The following is a 22,274-nucleotide window of genomic DNA, read 5'->3' as shown; positions in this document are numbered from 1 at the left end:
TTCTCTCTCATTCTCTCCCTTCCTCTCCCTGTCTTCTCTCTCATTCTCTCCCTGTCTTCTCTCTCATTCTATCGATGTCTTCTCTCTCATTCTCTCCCTTCCTCTCCCTGTCTTCTCTCTCATTCTCTCCCTTCCTCTCCCTGTCTTCTCTCTCATTCTCTCCCTGTCTTCTCTCTCATTCTCTCCATGTCTTCTCTCTCATTCTCTCCCTTCCTCTCCCTGTCTTCTCTCTCATTCTCTCCCTGTCTTGTCTCTCATTCTATCGATGTCTTCTCTCTCATTCTCTCCCTTCCTCTCCCTGTCTTCTCTCTCATTCTCTCCCTGTCTTGTCTCTCATTCTCTCCATGTCTTCTCTCTCATTCTCTCCCTTCCTCTCCCTGTCTTCTCTCTCATTCTCTCCCTGTCTTCTCTCTCATTCTCTCCCTGTCTTCTCTCATTCTCTCCCTGTCTTCTCTCTCATTCTCTCCATGTCTTCTCTCTCATTCTCTCCCTTCCTCTCCCTGTCTTCTCTTTCATTCTCTCCCTGTCTTCTCTCTCATTCTCTCCCTGTCTTCTCTCTCATTCTCTCCCTTCCTCTCCCTGTCTTCTCTCACATTCTCTCCCGCCTTCTTTCTCATTCCCTATCTGACTCTCAGTCCACCCCTTCTCCCCCTTCCTCCCTCTTCCACTCCATCCTTCTTTCTGTCCTTGTCCCTCTCCCTAATCTTCCCTCTCTCCCTTCATTTTTCCTTCTCCCCATCTGTTTCACATTTCCTCTCCCAATCTCCTCTTTCCTTTCTTATCCTTTCTCTCGCTCTCTCTCCACTACCTCAGTGTGTCTTCATCCCTTTCATTAATAACTCCTTCTGTGTCACATGGACATCCCGTCGCTGCTCAAGCTGAATGGCTGGGCCATCCTGTCATTCTCCCCCTGTCCCTCCCTGTCTCTCTCTGTCTCTCCCTCTCCATCCTCTGCTCTGTTATCTCTGTGTCCCCTGGGGCCCCGGGGCGCAGCCGTGCGTCAGCACCTGCCACACTAACACAGACACACAAGGGACAGGGTCCCATGGGGCCACAGGCACAGAACAACACGGACATATGCATGTGCACACACACTTGCACCGTCATATCATCTTGCCTCAGCGGATGGTAAAAGACGGCTCTGACATCCATAGTATTACAAGGAAAGCCATCGTATTACTCCAAATCAGTGGACACCAACCTTTTTATGAGTCAAGATTACTTTCTCAGTCAAAAAGTAAGCGGAGATCTACCGCTCAGATCATTATTTTACTTGACTTAAAGCTGCAATATGTCACTTTTTGTGCGAACTGACCAAATTGACATAGAAATGTGAGTGTCATTCACATTGAAAGCAAGTCTAAGAATCTATCTATTCTATGTGCGTTATTTCTATGCGCCCTGTTTTTAAGTTTTGTTTTTGCGTCTTTTACTTGGTTTCGTACACCAGCTTCAAAACAGCTAAAAATACAATATTTTTAGTTATGGAAAGATATTTGACAGAGGTTTAGATGCTACAATTATTCTCTCCACTATGTTTGCTTGTTTTTTCACATGCATTTACATTTTTGCAACCAAGAAATGGCGGAGCGATTTCTGCATTGTGCACCTTTTAAAAAAACGTAACATGAACCTAATAAAACCAGTTGTGTAGGAAGGAGGTTTGTGCAGTAGGACTAATACATTATCACAGCATATTGTCTATATTACTTGCCTGCCAATGCTGTTCTTCTCTGACCATATTATACTGCAAAACTCCAGCTTTGGTATCAAAACACATCAGTTGTTGTAGCACTTGTGAGGTACAGCTGAGCATAAGTTCAAATCATTTGCAAATCATTTTAATTTAAATTTTACTGGACTGATGGTATGCTACCTGCATGGGATGGTCATGGTGCTTTCAAAACAACTGGGAACTCTGGGGGAAAAAACAGCGTCAAATCATGGCGTCAGTGATCCATCTATAGGTTGGAAAGTCTGAGCTCTAGAAAGATGCCAAAGTTTCCGAGTTGGGTGACCTTTCAAAAGTGACAGTTGTCTTGAACGCACTGAAGTCGGAAGTCAGAGATTTCCCAGTTCCCAGTTGGTTTGAACACGGCATTCGTCTCAGAGGAGGGAGGGAGAGAGCAGCAGAGGGTCTGCCTCTCGTGGTCCCTGCTTTCTCCTTCCTTTCCTCCGGTGAGACTGACCAGAGAGAGGGGACACCATCTTCCAGCTGATTGCTAAACTCAAGACACACCGCATCTGCCTCGTGCACAAGTTCATGTTGTTCCTATGACCAGAGAAAGTTAAGTATTCCTAGATATTAAAATAGACACTACGAGCTGCTAATAGTAATAAAATGCAGGGCATCGAGACTCTTGGCTACTCATTCATAGCAGCTGCAGCGCGAGTGGAAGTATGGAAAAACGCGTTTTGTAATAGTGTTGAATAAAAGCAGGGTTGACAGTGTTGAATAAAAGCAGTGTTGACAGTGTTGAATAAAAGCAGTGTTGACAGTGTTGAATAAAAGCAGGGTTGACAGTGTTGAATAAAAGCAGGGTTGACAGTATTGAATAAAAGCAGGGTTGACAGTGTTGAATAAAAGCAGTGTTGACAGTGTTGAATAAAAGCAGGGTTGACAGTGTTGAATAAAAGCAGGGTTGACAGTGTTGAATAAAAGCAGGGTTGACAGTGTTGAATAAAAGCAGTGTTGACAGTGCTGAATAAAAGCAGGGTTGACAGTGTTGAATAAAAGCAGGATTGACAGTGTTGAATAAAAGCAGGGTTGACAGTGTTGAATAAAAGCAGGGTTGACAGTGTTGAATAAAAGCAGGGTTGACAGTGTTGAATAAAAGCAGGGTTGACAGTGTTGAATAAAAGCAGTGTTGACAGTGTTGAATAAAAGCAGGGTTGACAGTGTTGAATAAAAGCAGGGTTGACAGTGTTGAATAAAAGCAGTGTTGACAGTGTTGAATAAAAGCAGGGTTGACAGTGTTGAATAAAAGCAGTGTTGACAGTGTTGAATAAAAGCAGGGTTGACAGTGTTGAATAAAAGCAGTGTTGACAGTGCTGAATGAAAACTTAGACATGAACTCACTCATAAAAACCACAGCTCTTTGCTCTGTTCCTTGACACTCTTTCTCTGGTCAGGGTTTTAAAAGTTCTGAAATCTCACGTAGGCTCGTATCAAACTTTGCTGTTGCCGGGGTCGTGGAAGCTATAGCTACGGAGATTTGAGCTATCCGATTGGCCAGCACAGTAGGTGCACTTAATTTAGCCACAGATCTCCCCCGGTCTTTTCAGACAAAGGAAATGGTTCAAAATGGGAACCCTTTGCCTATCAAATGCATGAAAATGAAAAAGAAGTGCAAGCCTTTGTCATTTACATTTCTACTGAAATGCTTGGTGATCGACTAGGAATGAAGATAGACCAGCCAATCGGCCTGTTGGTGACCACTGCTGTAAATGGGTATATTACAACCGGTCAAACAGGTTCACCTTTCCTATGGTCTCCTTTCCGGCCGTGCTTTGGGAGAAGCCTGTGTGATATGACTGCAACACTGAGACATTAAAAGCTTGTAGGATTACCGCTTTAAAAACATACAAATATTCTCCTAGAAAACTATCACACTCAAGCAAGCATGCACACACACAGAAACAAACACACACAGACACAGAGACATTGGACTTTGAGCTCTTTCTCTACCTCATGCTTCCCCCAGGGACGTATCACAATACCCTCTGCTAAACCTCTGGACTGAGGTTGTTTAGACTGGGACTGATTTTCAGGTTATTGGCACCAAATGAAGGGGAATCATTTGTTGGGTTCTGGTCAGTGTTCAACCGTAGGTTTCAGGGTTCTGTTAGAACAGCATAAACACACAGTCCAAACTACAGTTCTACTGTAGATATGACTTGGACAGAACAGTTATACATGTTAATAGATGGATCCTATACAGTATGTTATGGTTTCATAGATGGGTGTATGTGTGTTGTGTGGACAGGTGTATGGGCTGAGTATTGGGACAGCTGGCTGGGCTGAGAATTGGGACAGGTGTCTGGGCTGGGTATTGGGACAGCTGTATGGGCTGAGTATTGGGACAGGTGTCTGGGCTGAGTATTGGGACATGTGGATGGGCTGAGTATTGAGACAGGTGTCTGGGCTGAGTATTGGGACAGGTGTTTGGGCTGAGTATTGGGACAGGTAGATGGGCTGAGTATTGGGACAGGTAGCTGGACTGAGTATTGGGAGAGGTGTCTGTGATGTGTATTGTTCAGTCAGCAGTAGAGTATGTGGGGAATAGGCATGTTCAGTCAGCAGTAGAGTATGTGGGGAATAGGCATGTTCAGTCAGCAGTAGAGTATGTGGGGAATAGGCCTGTTCAGTCAGCAGTAGAGTATGTGGGGAATAGGCCTGTTCAGTCAGCAGTAGAGTATGTGGGGAATAGGCCTGTTCAGTCAGCAGTAGAGTATGTGGGGAATAGGCCTGTTCGGTCAGCAGTAGAGTATGTGGGGAATAGGCCTGTTCAGTCAGCAGTAGAGTATGAGGGGAATAGGCCTGTTCAGTCAGCAGTAGAGTATGTGGGGAATAGGCCTGTTCAGTCAGCAGTAGAGTATGTGGGAATAGGCCTGTTCAGTCAGCAGTAGAGTATGAGGGAATAGGCCTGTTCAGTCAGCAGTAGAGTATGTAGGGAATAGGCCTGTTCAGTCAGCAGTAGAGTATGTGGGGAATAGGCCTGTTCAGTCAGCAGTAGAGTATGTGGGGAATAGGCCTGTTCAGTCAGCAGTAGAGTATGTGGGAATAGGTCTGTTCAGTCAGCAGTAGAGTATGTGGGGAATAGGTCTGTTCAGTCAGCAGTAGAGTATGTGGGGAATAGGTCTGTTCAGTCAGCAGTAGAGTATGTGGGGAATAGGTATGTTCAGTCAGCAGTAGAGTATGTGGGGAATAGGTCTGTTCAGTCAGCAGTAGAGTATGTGGGGAATAGGCCTGTTCAGTCAGCAGTAGAGTATGTGGGGAATAGGCCTGTTCAGTCAGCAGTAGAGTATGTGGGGAATAGGCCTGTTCAGTCAGCAGTAGAGTATGAGGGGAATAGGCCTGTTCAGTCAGCAGTAGAGTATGTAGGGAATAGGCCTGTTCAGTCAGCAGTAGAGTATGTAGGGAATAGGTCTGTTCAGTCAGCAGTAGAGTATGTGGGGAATAGGCCTGTTCAGTCAGCAGTAGAGTATGTGGGGAATAGGCCTGTTCAGTCAGCAGTAGAGTATGTGGGGAATAGGCCTGTTCAGTCAGCAGTAGAGTATGTAGGGAATAGGCCTGTTCAGTCAGCAGTAGAGTATGTAGGGAATAGGTCTGTTCAGTCAGCAGTAGAGTATGTGGGGAATAGGCCTGTTCAGTCAGCAGTAGAGTATGTGGGGAATAGGCCTGTTCAGTCAGCAGTAGAGTATGTGGGGAATAGGCCTGTTCAGTCAGCAGTAGAGTATGTGGGGAATAGGCCTGTTCAGTCAGCAGTAGAGTATGTGGGGAATAGGTCTGTTCAGTCAGCAGTAGAGTATGTAGGGAATAGGCCTGTTCAGTCAGCAGTAGAGTATGTGGGGAATAGGCCTGTTCAGTCAGCAGTAGAGTATGTGGGGAATAGGCCTGTTCAGTCAGCAGTAGAGTATGTGGGGAATAGGTCTGTTCAGTCAGCAGTAGAGTATGTGGGGAATAGGCCTGTTCAGTCAGCAGTAGAGTATGTGGGGAATAGGCCTGTTCAGTCAGCAGTAGAGTATGTGGGGCCTCTTTGTCTCACTGACTGAAAGTTCCAAGGGTGTGCACAGATGTTGGATCTTCATTTGAGCCAGTTTGCTACAGCAGGAAAATACAATTACAAACTTCAGAAGCCTTTTTAACCCTCAAATACACTGCATGTTTTAAATGTCCTGCATTGCAAGTTTTCCTGCAACATGGTGATTAAGTTAAGATCCGACATCTGTACAGCCGGGCTAGGAATAAGTAGATGGGTAGTTTTGACAAGTATCAGTACTTACTCTGCATTTCTTTGGTGAGAAATACACTATGGTGAGATGTGTACTTTTCTGCCCAATTAGGTCATTTTTGGACACTATTTCTGTCCATTCAGATGACCCCTTTTGGCTTGAGCACCACTATAGGAAAAAGTTCTGTGTAGCCTCTTTAAAATAAAATGCATTGAAAACGAGAAGGAAAAGTACTGAACTACAAAAACAAAGTGAGAAATGAGACTTCAGAATGATATCCTTGGCCTCAGAGAGATGGTTGCAGCACTGAAACATTTTTCACTCCGGGAGCCAAAACACAAGGCTCCACAAATTGAAAAGAGAAGTAAAAGATAAATACACCTTGAATAATGGTGTTCTCTTGTCAAGGTGTTCTTATTTTGTCAGCAGGACCGGCTCCTCTTCTCCTTTTTAGGAGAGGAATCAAAAACTAATTTGTCATTATCTGCTTCCAGAGAACACGGGGAACTTAAACGATGATTCTTTCCATGGCCTTTTTCTTCTGGCATCCTCCCTTTGTGAAGTCCTGAAGACGTCTGGTTCTAATGAAGAGGACTGTAGTTCCACACTGACACCATTATTATGATCCTGAAGAAGTCCTGAAGACGTCTGGTTCTAATGAAGAGGACTGTAGTTCCACACTGACACTATTATTATGATCCTGAAGAAGTCCTGAAGACGTCTGGTTCTAATGAAGAGGACTGTAGTTCCACATTGACACCATTATTATGATCCTGAAGAAGTCCTGAAGACGTCTGGTTCTAATGAAGAGGACTGTAGTTCCACACTGACACTATTATTATGATCCTGAAGAAGTCCTGAAGACGTCTGGTTCTAATGAAGAGGACTGTAGTTCCACATTGACACCATTATTATGATCCTGAAGACGTCTGGTTCTAATGAAGAGGACTGTAGTTCCACATTGACACCATTATTATGATCCTGAAGACGTCTGTTTCTAATGAAGAGGACTGTAGTTCCACACTGACACCATTATTATGATCCTGAAGACGTCTGGTTCTAATGAAGAGGACTGTAGTTCCACACTGACACCATTATTATGATCATGAAGAAGTCCTGAAGACGTCTGGTTCTAATGAAGAGGACTGTAGTTCCACACTGACACTATTATTATGATCCTGAAGAAGTCCTGAAGACGTCTGGTTCTAATGAAGAGGACTGTAGTTCCACATTGACACCATTATTATGATCCTGAAGACGTCTGGTTCTAATGAAGAGGACTGTAGTTCCACACTGACACCATTATTATGATCATGAAGATGTCTGGTTCTAATGAAGAGGACTGTAGTTCCACACTGACACCATTATTATGATCATGAAGATGTCTGTTTCTAATGAAGAGGACTGTAGTTCCACACTGACACCATTATTATTATCATGAAGGTGGATTTACAGGAAATTGACTATGCACATGCAAGCCCTATAGAGTTCTATAACTGAGATGGACACTTCTACTCATTAATCACTTTTAGACAGGGCTACTGTACTTTTGGACAGTTTGTTCCTAAAGTTGTCGGCACTCCTAATTCAGAGTTTCATAAAGATTTGGTTAAACATTCCTAACTATGAGAAGTAGGTTGTACAAATGAAGAACACTGAGACAGAATTGTGACATGGACACGAAGCAAGTCACCGGAGAAGTCACTGTTACACTTTTCAATGCAATGGAAGAACTAGATCATGATGGTGTAGAAATTCATAGTCCCTATAGCCCTGTGAATCACACAAAGACTGACGTACAGGATAGAGTAGACAGAGGACAATCGGAAGCATGAATAAAGCCAGCTCTCATCATACTCCAGGCCTCCTTGTGAGGTGGCCCACTTCGGCTGAATTGTCTTCAGGGAGAGTCTTTAAACAGATAAGGCTGATGATGTAGGTAGGAGACCTAGTTTGGTCCCAACGTCACACTGGGGAATCCCTTGTGTGTGTGATCCTGTGTGTGTCTGTACGTCTGTGAGCATGTTTTCATGCACGCATCTGTCTATTGTGTGTGTGCAGGCTTTCTCCAAGCCTCCCCCTCCTTGTGCTGCCACTTGGCAGATGCTAACTTAGGGAACATGGGTGACATCCATTCTTAATCGGAGCAGGAGGACAATGACATCATTGTGGCATGACTAACCAGCCTAATTAGCTGTGCTAGTTAACTCACCTGTGTTTATGTGTCTGGAGATTCCACACCTACACGTTAGTCTCCTATAGTCAGTTTCCTGACCTGTGTTGCTAATTATCACAACACAGTTCTACAGAGACTATACTCAGGTAGTTATATAGAGACTATACTCAGGTAGTTCTACAGAGGCTATACTCAGGTAGTTCTACAGAGACTATACTCAGGTAGTTCTACAGAGACTATACTCGGGTAGTTCTACAGAGACTATACTCAGGTAGTTCTACAGAGACTATACTCAGGGTAGTTCTACAGAGACTATACTCAGGTAGTTCTACAGAGACTATACTCAGGTAGTTCTACAGAGACTATACTCGGGTAGTTCTACAGAGACTATATTCAGGTAGTTCTACAGAGACTATACTCAGGTAGTTCTACAGAGACTATTTTCAGGTAGTTCTACAGAGACTATACTCAGGTAGTTCTATATAGACTATACTCAGGTAGTTCTACAGAGACTATACTCGGGTAGTTCTACAGAGACTATACTTGGGTAGTTCTACAGAGACTATATTCAGGTAGTTCTACAGAGACTATATTCAGGTAGTTCTACAGAGACTATATTCAGGTAGTTCTACAGAGACTATACTCAGGTAGTTCTACAGAGGCTATATTCAGGTAGTTCTACAGAGACTATACTCAGGTAGTTCTACAGAGGCTATACTCAGGTAGTTCTACAGAGACTATACTCAGGTAGTTCTACAGAGACTATACTCAGGTAGTTCTACAGAGACTATACTCAGGTAGTTCTACAGAGACTATACTCCGGTAGTTCTACAGAGACTATACTCAGGTAGTTCTACAGAGACTATATTCAGGTAGTTCTACAGAGGCTATACTCAGGTAGTTCTATAGAGACTATACTCAGGTAGTTCTACAGTGACTATATTCAGGTAGTTTTATAGAGACTATATTTAGGTAGTTCTACAGAGGCTATACTCAGGTAGTTCTATAGAGACTATACTCAGCTAGTTCTATAAAGACTATACTCAGGGAGTTCTCCAGAGACTATACTCAGGTAGTTCTACAGAGACTATATTCAGGTAGTTCTACAGAGACTATATTTAGGTAGTTCTACAGAGACTATACTCAGGTAGTTATATAGAGACTATACTCAGGTAGTTCTACAGCGACTATATTCAGGTAGTTTTATAGAGACTATACTCAGGTAGTTCTATAGAGACTATACTCAGGTAGTTCTATAGAGATTATACTCAGGTAGTTCTATAGAGACTATACTCAGGTAGTTCTATAGAGACTATACTCAGGTAGTTCTATAGAGATTATACTCAGGTAGTTCTACAGAGGCTATACTCAGGTAGTTCTACAGAGACTATACTTACGTGGTTCAATAAGGAACTTTAACCTCTAGGGATGCTCTCCAGAAATATTGTCCATAAATTATCTCATTTGGCAAAAAGGGGTACATCTTCCAACGCTAATGAGCAAAAACATATTTTGGGATTGTGAATGTGAACACCTCTCTTCTAACATTTCATCTCTCTGTCTCTCCGTAGCTTCGATGTTGACAATGGCACATCATCGGGACGCAGCCCCCTGGACCCCATGGCCAGTCCAGGGTCAGGGCTCATCCTGCAGGCCAACTTTGTCCACAGTCAGCGGAGAGAGTCCTTCCTCTACCGCTCGGACTCGGACTACGACCTGTCACCCAAGTCCATGTCCAGAAACTCCTCCATCGCCAGCGACATGTGAGCGCAAATCTTGTACTTCTTCTCTCTTTCTAAACCATTGCTGATTGTGACTTTCTCTAATAATACACATTATAACCATTAAACTGATCATCTTAGCTGGCTAATTTATTTTGGCTGGCTAATGAGCTAACAAGCTAACGAGCTAACGAGCTAAAAAGGTAACTGGTTAACCATTGACATCCCTAATCTGAACAATTGTTCTAAAGATGTTAAAACAAGCATGTGTTTCCATCCGGAGAATATACATGGTGTTATGTTATGGTAAGTCAAAGTGTGGTCTTTAACAGCGATCGAAACTAAATGAAAGGATCGATAGGAAAGTTTTCATTGAAAGCGAAGGTGGATTTGGTGTCCCCTAAACATGACTTGAATATTATGTTCCATTTTCTCTCCCAGAGAGTTTGTTGAGGTCAGGTCAGGTCGAAAGTATTGGAATATATTCACTACTTACCTCCCCTGAAGTAATGAGCCTGTTATTCAGATGCCTCGATTGTAAATCACTCATCGGCCCACCAATATGTACCAAGTAGGTGACCTGTGGCTGAATTCTCCATACAAATGTAATACAAACTAATCCTTCCCAAGTTCAAATATTTGTAAGAAGCTATTATTGAATGGCTTAAAATAATGGTCCTCCAAATGTGATTTTTGTGGCCTATAATCTGGACGAGTGACTTTCATCTGAAGTAGAACATCTCATACAAGACTCTTTTCCCAGGAAGTATCATGAGTCTGTTCCCACTAGTCATCATGGTATTTCAACAGACATTACAGACCACGGCACCAGGCCCTCTCTCTGTCTTCTACACAGCATGACTTTGACCTTGTTGACCTCAACACATAATCAGCCATTCCAATAAATGCCCCTGAATATGCCCTCTGTTTACACAGGTAGCACAATTCTGATATTTGGCCCAGTTACTGGCAAAAGAGCTGATCTGCTTGGTCAAAAGACCAATTAGTGGTAAATAAAATATCAGAATTGGTCTGACTGTGTAAACACAGCTATAATATACTTTTGACTCAGTCACTCCTCTTTAATCAGAGGGTTTCTTATGGGAAATTACATGAAGAAACTGTGGAGCCCCTGGAGCAGGGGAGTTAGCAACTCTGGTCCTGATGTGCCGGAGGTACCTAAAGTTTCGCTTTAGTTTTGCTTTAGACATGGAATACCATGTTGGTGAAATGTATCCAATTCAATTGATCAATTAATGGATCTTCTCAGTTGGTGAAGTAATTAGTAGAGACAGGTGTGGTGCCTGGTTAGAACAAAATCCTGCAGTACCAGAGGAACTCAGAACCAGGGTTGCCTACCCCTGTCCTTCTGTCGCTCCACATAAAACTGGAGGATCCCATTGTTTCCCCTAGGATTTTTTTCAGCTATGAATATAGGGGAAACACTGAATCCTCAATCCTCCATCTCCTCCTCCTGCTCTCTCTCTCTCTCTCTCTCTCTCTCTCTTTCTCTTTCATGCCCTATAAGTACATACCAGGACACTGTCCTCCATGTCGTCCTTCCATCAGGAGGCTCAAACAGTAGACTGAAGTCATGTTGTCCTCTCTCTGTTGAGAGACAGACAGTGGACTGAAGTCATGTTGTCCTCTCTCTGTTGAGAGACAGACAGTAGACTGAAGTCATGTTGTCATCTCTCTGTTGAGAGACAGACAGTAGACTGAAGTCATGTTGTCCTCTCTCTGTTGAGAGACAGACAGTAGACTGAAGTCATGTTGTCCTCTCTCTATTGAGAGACAGACAGTGGACTGAAGTCATGTTGTCATCTCTCTGTTGAGAGACAGACAGTAGACTGAAGTCATGTTGTCCTCTCTCTGTTGAGAGACAGACAGTAGACTGAAGTCATGTTGTCCTCTCTCTATTGAGAGACAGACAGTGGACTGAAGTCATGTTGTCATCTCTCTGTTGAGAGACAGACAGTAGACTGAAGTCATGTTGTCATCTCTCTGTTGAGAGACAGACAGTGGACTGAAGTCATGTTGTCATCTCTCTGTTGAGAGACAGACAGTGGACTGAAGTCATCCTTGCTTGTGTCTAAATATATGTATCCTACATGTTTGTCTTAACCTTCCACAGTGCTGCTCTCGATGTTGCCTTCTGTTTCTCAGTTCATTCCATATGAGGATGCACATTGGCTATTTATGTCACTGCATCCTCTTTGTAAAAGGTGACAGAGTACAAACTAGGCCCCGTCTTCCTGACTCCTCTGTTGCACCGAGGTCTAACTCCGTTGGTGTCATACTGACCTATCTAAGACCATCTGGACAGAAAGTCATTCATCAGACTATCTGACCTCCCAGCGGGATAAACTGGGCAAAAGATGTTGAAATGACGCAAGACAGAGACCCTGAATGACGCAACAAAACTGACTCGCTCAGTGTCCTCCATTTTGTGTTCTTATCGATAGGAATAACCACCTGCAGAGGCCAGGCCTGACCTCGCGACGGTCTGAGCCCGTCATTAGTGGAAAGTAAGTGAGGCCCTGCGGACAAACTCCAGTCGCTAACACTTAGTTTCACCCCTTCTTCATAAGGGCCAATGCACTGCCATGGTTATGACACAATCAGTACCATGTTCATTTTTGACACCTGACTATTGACAGTCGTAACACAAACTGTTGTTTCGGAAAACTAGCTATGTAATCCCAATGTTACCCAGCCTGTTTGTCAAGGACCCCAGCTGTTGCACATTTTTGGTCTATTCAAGAAAAAACACATCTGATTCAGGTGTGCTAGTGTTGTAGCTGAAAAAATGTGTGAAATAGCTTGGGGTCCCCAAGAACCGGTTTGGGAAAAACAAAGCTAGCCAGCTAGCTAGTTTGCTAGCTCTCTCATGCAACGTTGTTTTGGTGACGGCAAAAGCTCAGTTTTCATAAGAGGACAGCTGTCGTGGCTCGTCTGCCACGTCAAAGGCTTGTTTAATGACGGTATCATTATGTCATGTATTGTCATGTTATGACAGTGTTATGAAGGCCTTATGACGGAGGCGTCTGCTAAAGTGTTAGCCCCCACCACACACACTAACAGCACGCGCTGACCATGCTGTTACGGACGAATGCTGTGCCTGTCTCTGCCTTGCTGCTCACACCTCACATCACAGACCACGTTAGACGCACGTGTCTCCAATACATCCTCATCTTTAATGCACAGAATGGTAAAAAAAATACAAATAAAACAAATGACCAGATTGAATGAGAAGTCAGGAAATTTGTCTCCCTAAATTTGATTGACACTCACAACCAGAGAGAGGCTGACGGTTTAGAGAGTTTTTAGACATGGTTTAGTATTCTGGGCATTAAAACCTCACCCCCCAAATCCTTCCCTAAGTGGTGCACTCTGGTAGATCTTTCCACCCCTGTGGAAAATTGCAGTGGAACATCCCAATGACATGGCATGAAGGGATGGATCAAAGTCTGGTTTATGGGTTTAGACTCAAGATTACGCCTAGTTTCTGGGTCTCAGAACATTGTTGTCTCATCTAACATGTGTGATGCTCATCTTTGTTTTATGAAGACTGCATGGCATGTAAAGCAGCAGTGTTAGAGACTTCCCCCAACTCCAACCCCATCCTGATCATTTGTTTACCACTTTCTCCATCTCCTCATTTGAACAGAGTTGAAGTCATTGTAATAGTAGGCGTTTCGTAGCTCTGGTCCAGTGTGCCTTTCTCAACTATTCTACTAAGTAGTTGAGAAAGGCACACTAACGCTCTGTACCAGAGCTAGGCGTTCTGATGCTTTTGTACACTGGGCATTCATTCATTTATTCAGAATTCTTATAAATACATTAAGATGCAAGATACCTACAGATGTTGAACTCAGTTTTATTTTGACAAACATCCACAAAAGTGGAAAGTGTAGTCATCAGTCTGTCAGCAGATGGGATTTCAGATGGGATTTCATGTCACAGTACATCTAAAGCCATCACATTATCAGAACCAAAACTACAATTGTGATGAGCACAAATTAATGAATGACGATACAATCTGCAAGACAAACTGAAATTGAGAAGGTGACTGTGGCTTTTCTACAAAATGAGCAACGGTCTTCAAAAGGGTTTTAATTTGGCTCGGAGGAGGCTCGTTTGCTCACTCACCGTAACTCGACACCCCCTTTATGCATAATGCAAAGGCCTATGGGAGCTCTGTCATGAGCTTCCACTATAATCCCACCCGATATGCAGAAAGGGAAGGAGGAGCGCTATCAGGTGATGCCATCATAACATGTAACTGATATGTCTCCAGCGGCCTGAAAGAGTTGAGGATGGACGACCTAAAAGTGATTCGGCACTTTCAACATAGCCCGTTGACAGTGTGTTGTTGCTTCATAGCCAATTCGCCATTGTTGAAAATGATCTATCCTTGTCGATTGCTTGAACTGTCAGGCTACTACATCCAGGCTATACTACATCCAGGCTATACTACATCCAGGCTACTACATCCAGGCTACTACATCCAGGCCACTACATCCAGGCTACTACATCCAGGCTATACTACATCCAGGCTATACTACATCAGCTACTTTCAACTTCTTTTGCAATACTTACGGACAATTCCTGTTTAAGGGGGAAAAACATACTTTTATGCTGAACGAACACTTTGATAGTGATATTTAATGTGCAGTACGGGAGTCAAGAGCGTCAGGGGAGCTAAGTTTAGCCAGCTTTATTTGTAGCACATTCCATACTAGCCATGTCTGATAGCGGCACGTGAGAGTGGCACTACGCTTCCCATGGTACCTCGACCTTTCTGTGTGTCAGTTGTGATAGGGCGCTCAGTTAACTAGCCATAACTTGCGCCTGCGCGCACATACACACACTCAGACACACACACACACACACACTCGACAGACCGCAAACCTCAGGAGCCATTATGAGACCACGAGCGACAAAAAACATGCGTGAAATGGGACGGTTCTTCAGCGAGCCCAATGACTATCGAAGAGGGTATGTTTCCTTTGGGAGGGACCTTCAGAGGCAGTGTTGTTCAATCCTGGTCCTTGGGCCCTCCGGGGTTGTTCGAGCACTGTTGAATCAGATGTATTAGTGAAGGACTAGAATAAAAACCTGCACACCCTGTCTAGATCTCCAGGACTGAAAGACACTGGTCCCTCTGTCTATTGGAAATTAGCTGATGCCTCCTACCCCTCTATCCCTTACCCTACCCTGCTTCTCCCTGCACTAATGCCCGCTTAAGAGCACTCCTTCCTGGGTTAGCTATTGAGAAGCTGCCACCCGACTCCTCTACTGTGTGTGGTTCCTCTGAGTACACTGGTATCCATGCATGGGACTGTTTCATTGTGTTAGCAAGAGAATGCATGCATTCTGTGTTATGGGAATCCACTTCCAATCCAATGCATTGCAGCTTAACACATGCTTAACTGAACAAGTACTTGGCCAACCATTCATTTGTTTCTTAATGAAGTGCTAAGCTTTATCAAATTTACACTTGTTTTTTTTCTGTTTGAGTTTGTAAGTAGAGGGGATTCTATGCACCAGTTGCTGAAAAACAATTGACACTTGAAGTTGAGAAACTTGTGGCGAGGGAAGATTCATCCTTCTCATCCGTTGTTGTTGAACAATTTCCTCAGAAAGTTTTTGTTAAAAAATATCTGCAGTATCTGTAATATCTGCAGAAACTCAACTGTAAACAAGTCTTCATTAAAATGCTCATACGAGCCAAAGAAGAAGGCCAAAACTCTAGCTAAACTCAAACTTTAGCTTCACACAGCAGTAAGTAATACAACTATGCTAGTCTCAACTATCCTCATTCTCTAAGCAAGGGTCAATATGTCCAAGGCCAAAGACACATTTGGGGAAATCGATCGGTTCTCCCATGAAACAAACCCAAGTAGCTCTGACACCACTTCTGGGGCAAGCAAGAGACAGTCAGGAGCTACTGAGGGGAGAGAGCGAAGGATAGTGAGTGAAAGAACTTGGCAGAGAGGGTTAGAAACGGATAGAGCTGAGAAAGAAAGAGGCAGGGAGATAAGTATTAGTATAACGGATGTGAAACGTTAGCTTAGTTAGCGGTGGTGCGCGCTAAATAGTGTTTCAATCGGTGACGTCACTTGCTCTGAGACCTTGAAGTAGTAGTTCCCCTTGCCGCGGCTTTTGTGGAGCGATGGGTAACGATGCTTCGTGGGTGACTGTTGTTGATGTGTGCAGAGGGTCCCTGGTTTGAGCCTGGGTATGGGCGAGGGGATGGTCTAAAGTTATACTGTTACATTAGGATAGAACAGATAGTTGAGAGATTGAGGGCTCTATTTTTGAGGTGTGTCCTTAAAAACATGCGCCAATATGCCAATTTCAGACAGTGCAACTAGGGATGTTTAAGACCGACCAAAAGCTGGTCTTAGCGGTTACTCAGTTGGTTATGGCATTAATTTCTACATCGGACACCCACACAGTAGCCATATGTAAATCACCAATGTTTATGAAAATATCACAAGCAGAAAACAGTCAACAGACATTACCCTTTTTTATTCATATTGTACATGATTTTTGTCCAGCTTCTGTGAAAAGGTTGGACTCATTATGCCCATTGCATAAAAGGTGTCAGAACATCAAGTTATTTAAAAGACTGCTTATTGTTTTCCGTTTATCATTTTGTCAATGAATGCATTTTTCACTTTCCTCTGTTGGACCTATCAAATCGCGGGAATTCCGATCGATGTCTGTGGTGCTGAATCCATGTGTAAGTTCGAGCTCGGGCTGTAACACAACCGGCTGTGATCGGAGTCCCAGAGGACTTGGCGTCGTCCGGATAAGGGGAGGTTTTGGCCCAGCGTCGTCCGGGTTAGGGGAGGGTTTGGCCCAGCGTCGTACGGGTTAGGGGAGGGTTTGGCCCAGCGTCGTCCGGGTTAGGGAGGTTTTGGCCCAGCGTCGTCCGGGTTAGGGAGGTTTTGGCCCAGCGTCGTCTGGGTTAGGGGAGGGTTTGGCCCAGCTTCGTCCGGGTTAGGGGAGGGTTTGGCCCAGCGTCGTCCAGGTTAGGGGAGGGTTTGGCTGATGAGGCTTTACTTGGCTTATTGCGCTCTAGTGATTCCTTGTGGTGGGCCAGGCGCTTGCAGGCTGACCCTGGTCATCAGTTAAACAGTGTTTCCTCCAACATACTGGTGCGGCTGGCTTCCGGGTTAAGCGGATGAGTGTTAAAACTTCTTAGCGCTAGCGTCCCACCTGGCCAACATCCGGTGAAATTGCAGAGCACCAAATTCAAAATACAGAAATAGTCAAATTTAACATTCATAAAAATACAAGTGTTATACATCGGCTTAAAGATTAACTTCTTGTTAATCCAGCCGCTGTGTCATATTTCAAAAAGGCTTTACGGTGAAAGCATACCATGTGATTATCTGAGGACAGTGCCCCGCTTACAAAAACATACCATGTGATTATCTGAGGACAGTGCCCTGCTTACAAAAGCATACCATGTGATTATCTGAGGACAGTGCCCCGCTTACAAAAGCATACCATGTGATTATCTGAGGACAGCGCCCCGCTGACAAAAGCATACCATGTGATTATCTGAGGACAGCGCCCCGCTTACAAAAGCATACCATGTGATTATCTGAGGACAGTGCCCCGCTTACAAAAGCATACCATGTGATTATCTGAGGACAGCGCCCCGCTTACAAAAGCATACCATGTGATTATCTGAGGACAGCGCCCCGCTTACAAAAGCATAGCATGCGATTATCTGAGGACAGCGCCCCGCTTACAAAAGCATACCATGTGATTATCTGAGGACAGTGCCCTGCTTACAAAAGCATAGCATGTGATTATCTGAGGACAGTGCCCCACTTACAAAAGCATTCAAACATTTTACAACCAAGTAAAGGGATTACTAAAGTCAGAAATAGCGATTTAAAAATAATCACTTACCTTTGATGATCTTCATATGTGTCGTGTCTTTACTATCATTAACTGAAGACTGATAGTTTTTGTCAAAGCTTCTCTGTAATTAGTTATTACGCGATTAGACTGATTAATTATGTAACCGTAATTACTAGGAAGTCGGGGCACCAAGGAAAAATATTCAGATTACAAAGTTATCATTTCCTAAAATAACTTTTCTGATATTATATCGGATCAATTAGTCTTCGAATTAATTAATTATTTACTTTACCTCACGTTAGTCTCATTACAAACGTCGTAAATTGTTGGTTATCTGCATGAACCCAGTCTTCACTATGAGTCATCCATACATCAATTGTCTTAAATCATTTATTTATTACTAAATAAGTAATTCACCAGAAATGCATAAACAAACAAACAAACAAGGCAAATGTGGTTACATGAAATGATAGGAGAATGTGCCCTAGTGGGCTAAACCGGCATGGTGGCTTGTTAGACAAAAGGGGAAGTGGGGGTCGACTAAGAAGTCACTACAGAGTTAATAATTATAACAATTGAAATGCTAATCCTTTGCACATGAAAGCTCACTCATTCGGGAACAATTGCAATCAATTTATATATTTACGCTCAATTTGTCGTCTTGATCGCTGGTGAAAAGTTTGTTTCTTTTGTAGAATTGTCCGTCTCTCTCCCTCTCTCTCTCGGTCGTGGTTATAGTGGATAGTTCAGAGTGACATTTATTCGTTTCGTTATAGAATGGATGTTTCGGCGGTTGTCATTCTTCGCGTTCAATGATACCGAATTCCTAACTGCAGACTAGTAATTAATATCAAAGACTTGTTCTTATTCTGTCGGTATCGATAGTCTAAGAGTTTAACCACGTGGTATGGTTAAAAGACTCAGCAATGGTCTTACAACCTTTGTCCTCCTAATCCTCCAAACGGACCAGTTCGTAGCTGGATTCTTCACCGATCTTTTATACTTTTTTTTTCTTCTCTGAAACACAATTTGTTCATACCTCAAGTTCTGTGAGGTGGAAGGATTTCCTTTGTTCTCAATGAAAATCTACTCTCTCTATACTGTGTGGCCATGTGGGAGGGTCTTCTCAGGAATTTATAACCTCTTTGACCACAGCAACCTAGTTGAAGGAGGCAAAGGGGAGGCAGGGAGAGGGGGATGGGGCTTGCTATACTCAAAGAGTCCAACGTCATGACATATGGTTGCAGTCACAAGAGTCCCAGCTATACAATAAATGTTTGTTTTGTTTGAAAAGTCCCTCTTTATGTCCCAAAAACTCTGTTTTGTTGGCTCGTTTTGTTCAGTAATCAACTGACTCAAAGGCGGTCACGACATGCAGACAAATACATTCTAATAGTACCGGTAAAGTTCGTCGAAACATGTCAAACAATGTTTACAATTAATCCTCAGGTTGTCTATTGTCTAAATAATCGATAATATTTCAACCAGACAATAGCGTCTTCAATTGAAAAACAACGAACTGCGCGCAATCGGTCACACGCCTGAAAGAGCTCTGGTTCATTCTACAGTCCACTTAGAAAATGGTCTCATTCTTCCTAATTTTTCCGAATACAAGCCTGAAACAATATCTAAAGACTGTTGACATCTAGTGGAAGTCATAGGAACTGCAATCTGGGTCCAATACATTACATACTGTATAGGCATTCAATTGAAAAGTACCCACATCAACAATATCCCAGGTCCTGGATGGATATTCCTCAGGTTTTTGCCTGCTATGTCAGTTCCGTTATTCTCACAGACATTATTTTAACAGTTTTGGAAACGTTAGAGTGTTTTCTATCCAATACTATCATACATATGCATATCCTAGCTTCTGGTCCTGAGTAACAGGCAGTTTAAATAGGCACCTCATTCATCCAAAATTCAAAATACTGCCCCCTACCCAAGAGAGGTTAAGAAGCGTAGTTTGGCGAGTCATGTTTCGGAGGACGCATGACTCGACCTTCACTTCCCGAGCCCATTGGCTGAGCGATAAGACAAGATCAAACTTGGGGAGGAAAAGGGGGTAAAAAAAACAGCAACAAAAAAAAGATGTTTGTTTGTTTACTTTGAACTACAGTCTGTTTTCACTCCAGTCACTACTGGCCATATCAATGCCGATGTCACGACTTCCACCGAAGTCGGTTTCTCTCCTTGTTCGGGCGGCGTTCGGCGGTCAGCGTCACCGGTCTTCTAGCCATCGTTGATCCACTTTTCACTTTCCATTTGTTTTGTCTTGTTTTCCTACACACCTGGTTTTCATTTCCCTCATGTATTGTTGTGTATTTAACCCTCTGTTTCCCCCATGTCTTTGTGTGTAATTGTTTGTTGTAAGTGCTTGTGCACATGTTGACTGGTGCGAGTTGGGTTTTGTACCCATGTTGGTTATTTCTTTATGCCGTTGGTTTTGATATTAAACTGCTCCGGCTGTTACCTAGTTCTGCTCTCCTGCGTCTGACTTCCCTGCCTCCAGTTACGCACACCTTTACAGCTGATGGAAAGCTATAACTATATATATATTTGGGAGCAGTAGCAGTGAGTGGACATTTCTCCTTTCTCTTTATATTGGATCTTTTTCCGGCTCCTGTGAAACGTTTGGATGTGTGCAAAACCTTCCATATTCTTCCATATTATACGCCCACTGGGAGCAAATATGGTTCCTATAACTGTATTTAGCCTGTTTAAAACAAGTGGACATTTCGTTTTATTAGAATTTGATAAAAATGTATTCACTGTCTTTTTAAATCTCATCAATAGTGAATGTAATCCTACTTATTGACAACGCTTGGCTTGTCCATGGCTCAGACATAATGCATTTTACAGTAGGCCTAAATCAGTGCAAATGCTATGTTTACAATATATTTTGATATTGAAGCCATGCAATTACTGTTCATAAACATGTTCAACATATTTAGCAAATATGGGATAGGCCTACATTTAGTTTCTGTAGGCTATTTAACAAACTGTGTTATAACGGACTAACATTTCATGCAATATATAAAAGACTGTAAATACACAACCTGAAGCAACCACATATTTAGCCATGTAGCACGTTCTTATTGGCCAGTGAGACAGACAGTACAACAGGGAGGGGTCAAGCCTCTACACACCTTCAACTTATTTATTCTTCAAAGCCCAGCCCTTTCTTGCCATCGCCAGCTACTCCGCCCATAATTCTGGTTGTGAAAATAGCAAAAATATTCCTGCTAAGATTTACAATTGAGTTATGTTTGTTCAAATAGAGCCCTGGTTGTGTTAAACAGAAACCAATAGAAATGAGAGAGAAGGGTACGAAGATCTCCATTGTGGACACCAACAGTGGGTAGAAAAACTTGGGGGAATAGAGACAGAGTGGAAGAGATACAGTAGAAAGAGAGGGAGTATCGACATGGAGGGAGACAGATGAGGCCATAGAAAGCAATGACTGTGAGAGAGAATAGCTTTCTTAGCGGCTGTAACTGTCCTCGTCTCTCTGTCAGTGGATGTATTTAGCCCTGACCTTTGGGAGAGTACACGTCCTTCATTGCCTAAGAGTTTCACAGCTCCTCCATATGGACAGACAGTCAGTAGTTGTCAACAACAGAATGGGACAAGTGCCAAAACACTCCAGCTACATTGTGTTATTATATGGAGGGTTACAGACCAGTTAACTAGGCCTAAGACCCCTAGACTTAGCGAGTGCAACAATATTAATAGGCTAGTTTACCGGTTTTGTAACACATGGATTGAGGAATTGATAATTAAGGTCATTAAGAGATAGATTCAGTGCAAAAGGGTATAGCGGGCACACAGTTCAAATAAATAATCATACAAATTATAAATATTAAACATTTAGGTACATACAAGTGTCTTATATCGGCTGAAAGATTAAATTCTTGTTAATCTAACTGCACTGTCCAATTTACAGTAGCTATTACAGTGAATGCATGCCATGCAATTGTTTGAGGACGGTGCCCCATATAAAAATATTTTTCCACCGGCACATGTTTCATAAATTTACAAATAGCGATTAAATATTCACTTACTTTTTGAAAATCTTCCTCTGATTTGTCATCCAAAGGGTCCCAGCTATAACATGTAGTGTTGTTTTGTTAGATAAAATCCTTCTTCATATCCCAGAAAGTCTGTTTAGTTGGCGCCATCGTTTTGAGTAATCCACTCGTGCAACATACATAGAAAGGAATCTGAATATCTACCCCTAAACATTGTTTCAACAAGTCAAAATACATTTCTATCTACTCCTCAGATACCCTAAAATGTAATCAAACTATAATATTTCTTACGGAAAGAACTATGTTCAATAGGAAACCGATTTTTGCAGGTGCGTCCTTTCTTCATGGCGCACACAAACACAAATTTTCAAGACTGTGTCCCTGTACTAAAACTGATATTTCTTATTAGTTTTGGAAGTTACAAGCCTGAAACCTTGAACATAGACTGCTGAAACCCTGTGGAAGCCATAGGAATTTCATCCTGGGATATAGAATTGAGTGTGC

The 22,274-nt window shown here is 42.9% G+C and overlaps 1 protein-coding gene across 12 annotated transcripts in view; it reads left to right on the top strand.

Annotated features, from left to right (window-relative positions):
* The window catches only part of LOC112236036 (cAMP-specific 3',5'-cyclic phosphodiesterase 4D-like), a 372,033-nt gene that overhangs the window by 300,553 nt on the left and 49,206 nt on the right, over positions 1 to 22,274 (top strand). For 8 of the 12 annotated variants that reach the window (XR_006079477.1, XM_042302645.1, XM_042302649.1 and 5 more), the window contains 2 exons: positions 9,703 to 9,894; positions 12,318 to 12,380. Coding sequence is in view for 11 of the 12 variants with exons in the window: in XM_042302645.1 (XP_042158579.1) it covers positions 9,703 to 9,894; positions 12,318 to 12,380 (255 nt within the window). In the remaining variant the exon portion in view is untranslated. The remainder of the gene's footprint in view (positions 1 to 9,702; positions 9,895 to 12,317; positions 12,381 to 22,274) is intronic. The other 4 variants (XM_042302646.1, XM_042302654.1, XM_042302655.1 and 1 more) reach the window with 1 other exon arrangement.

Source organism: Oncorhynchus tshawytscha, linkage group LG20 (genome assembly GCF_018296145.1).
Source record: "Oncorhynchus tshawytscha isolate Ot180627B linkage group LG20, Otsh_v2.0, whole genome shotgun sequence".
NCBI classification, from domain to species: Eukaryota; Metazoa; Chordata; class Actinopteri; order Salmoniformes; family Salmonidae; genus Oncorhynchus; species Oncorhynchus tshawytscha.
Note: the sequence above shows the minus strand (reverse complement) of the source record. Positions and strands in the feature narration are given on the sequence as shown.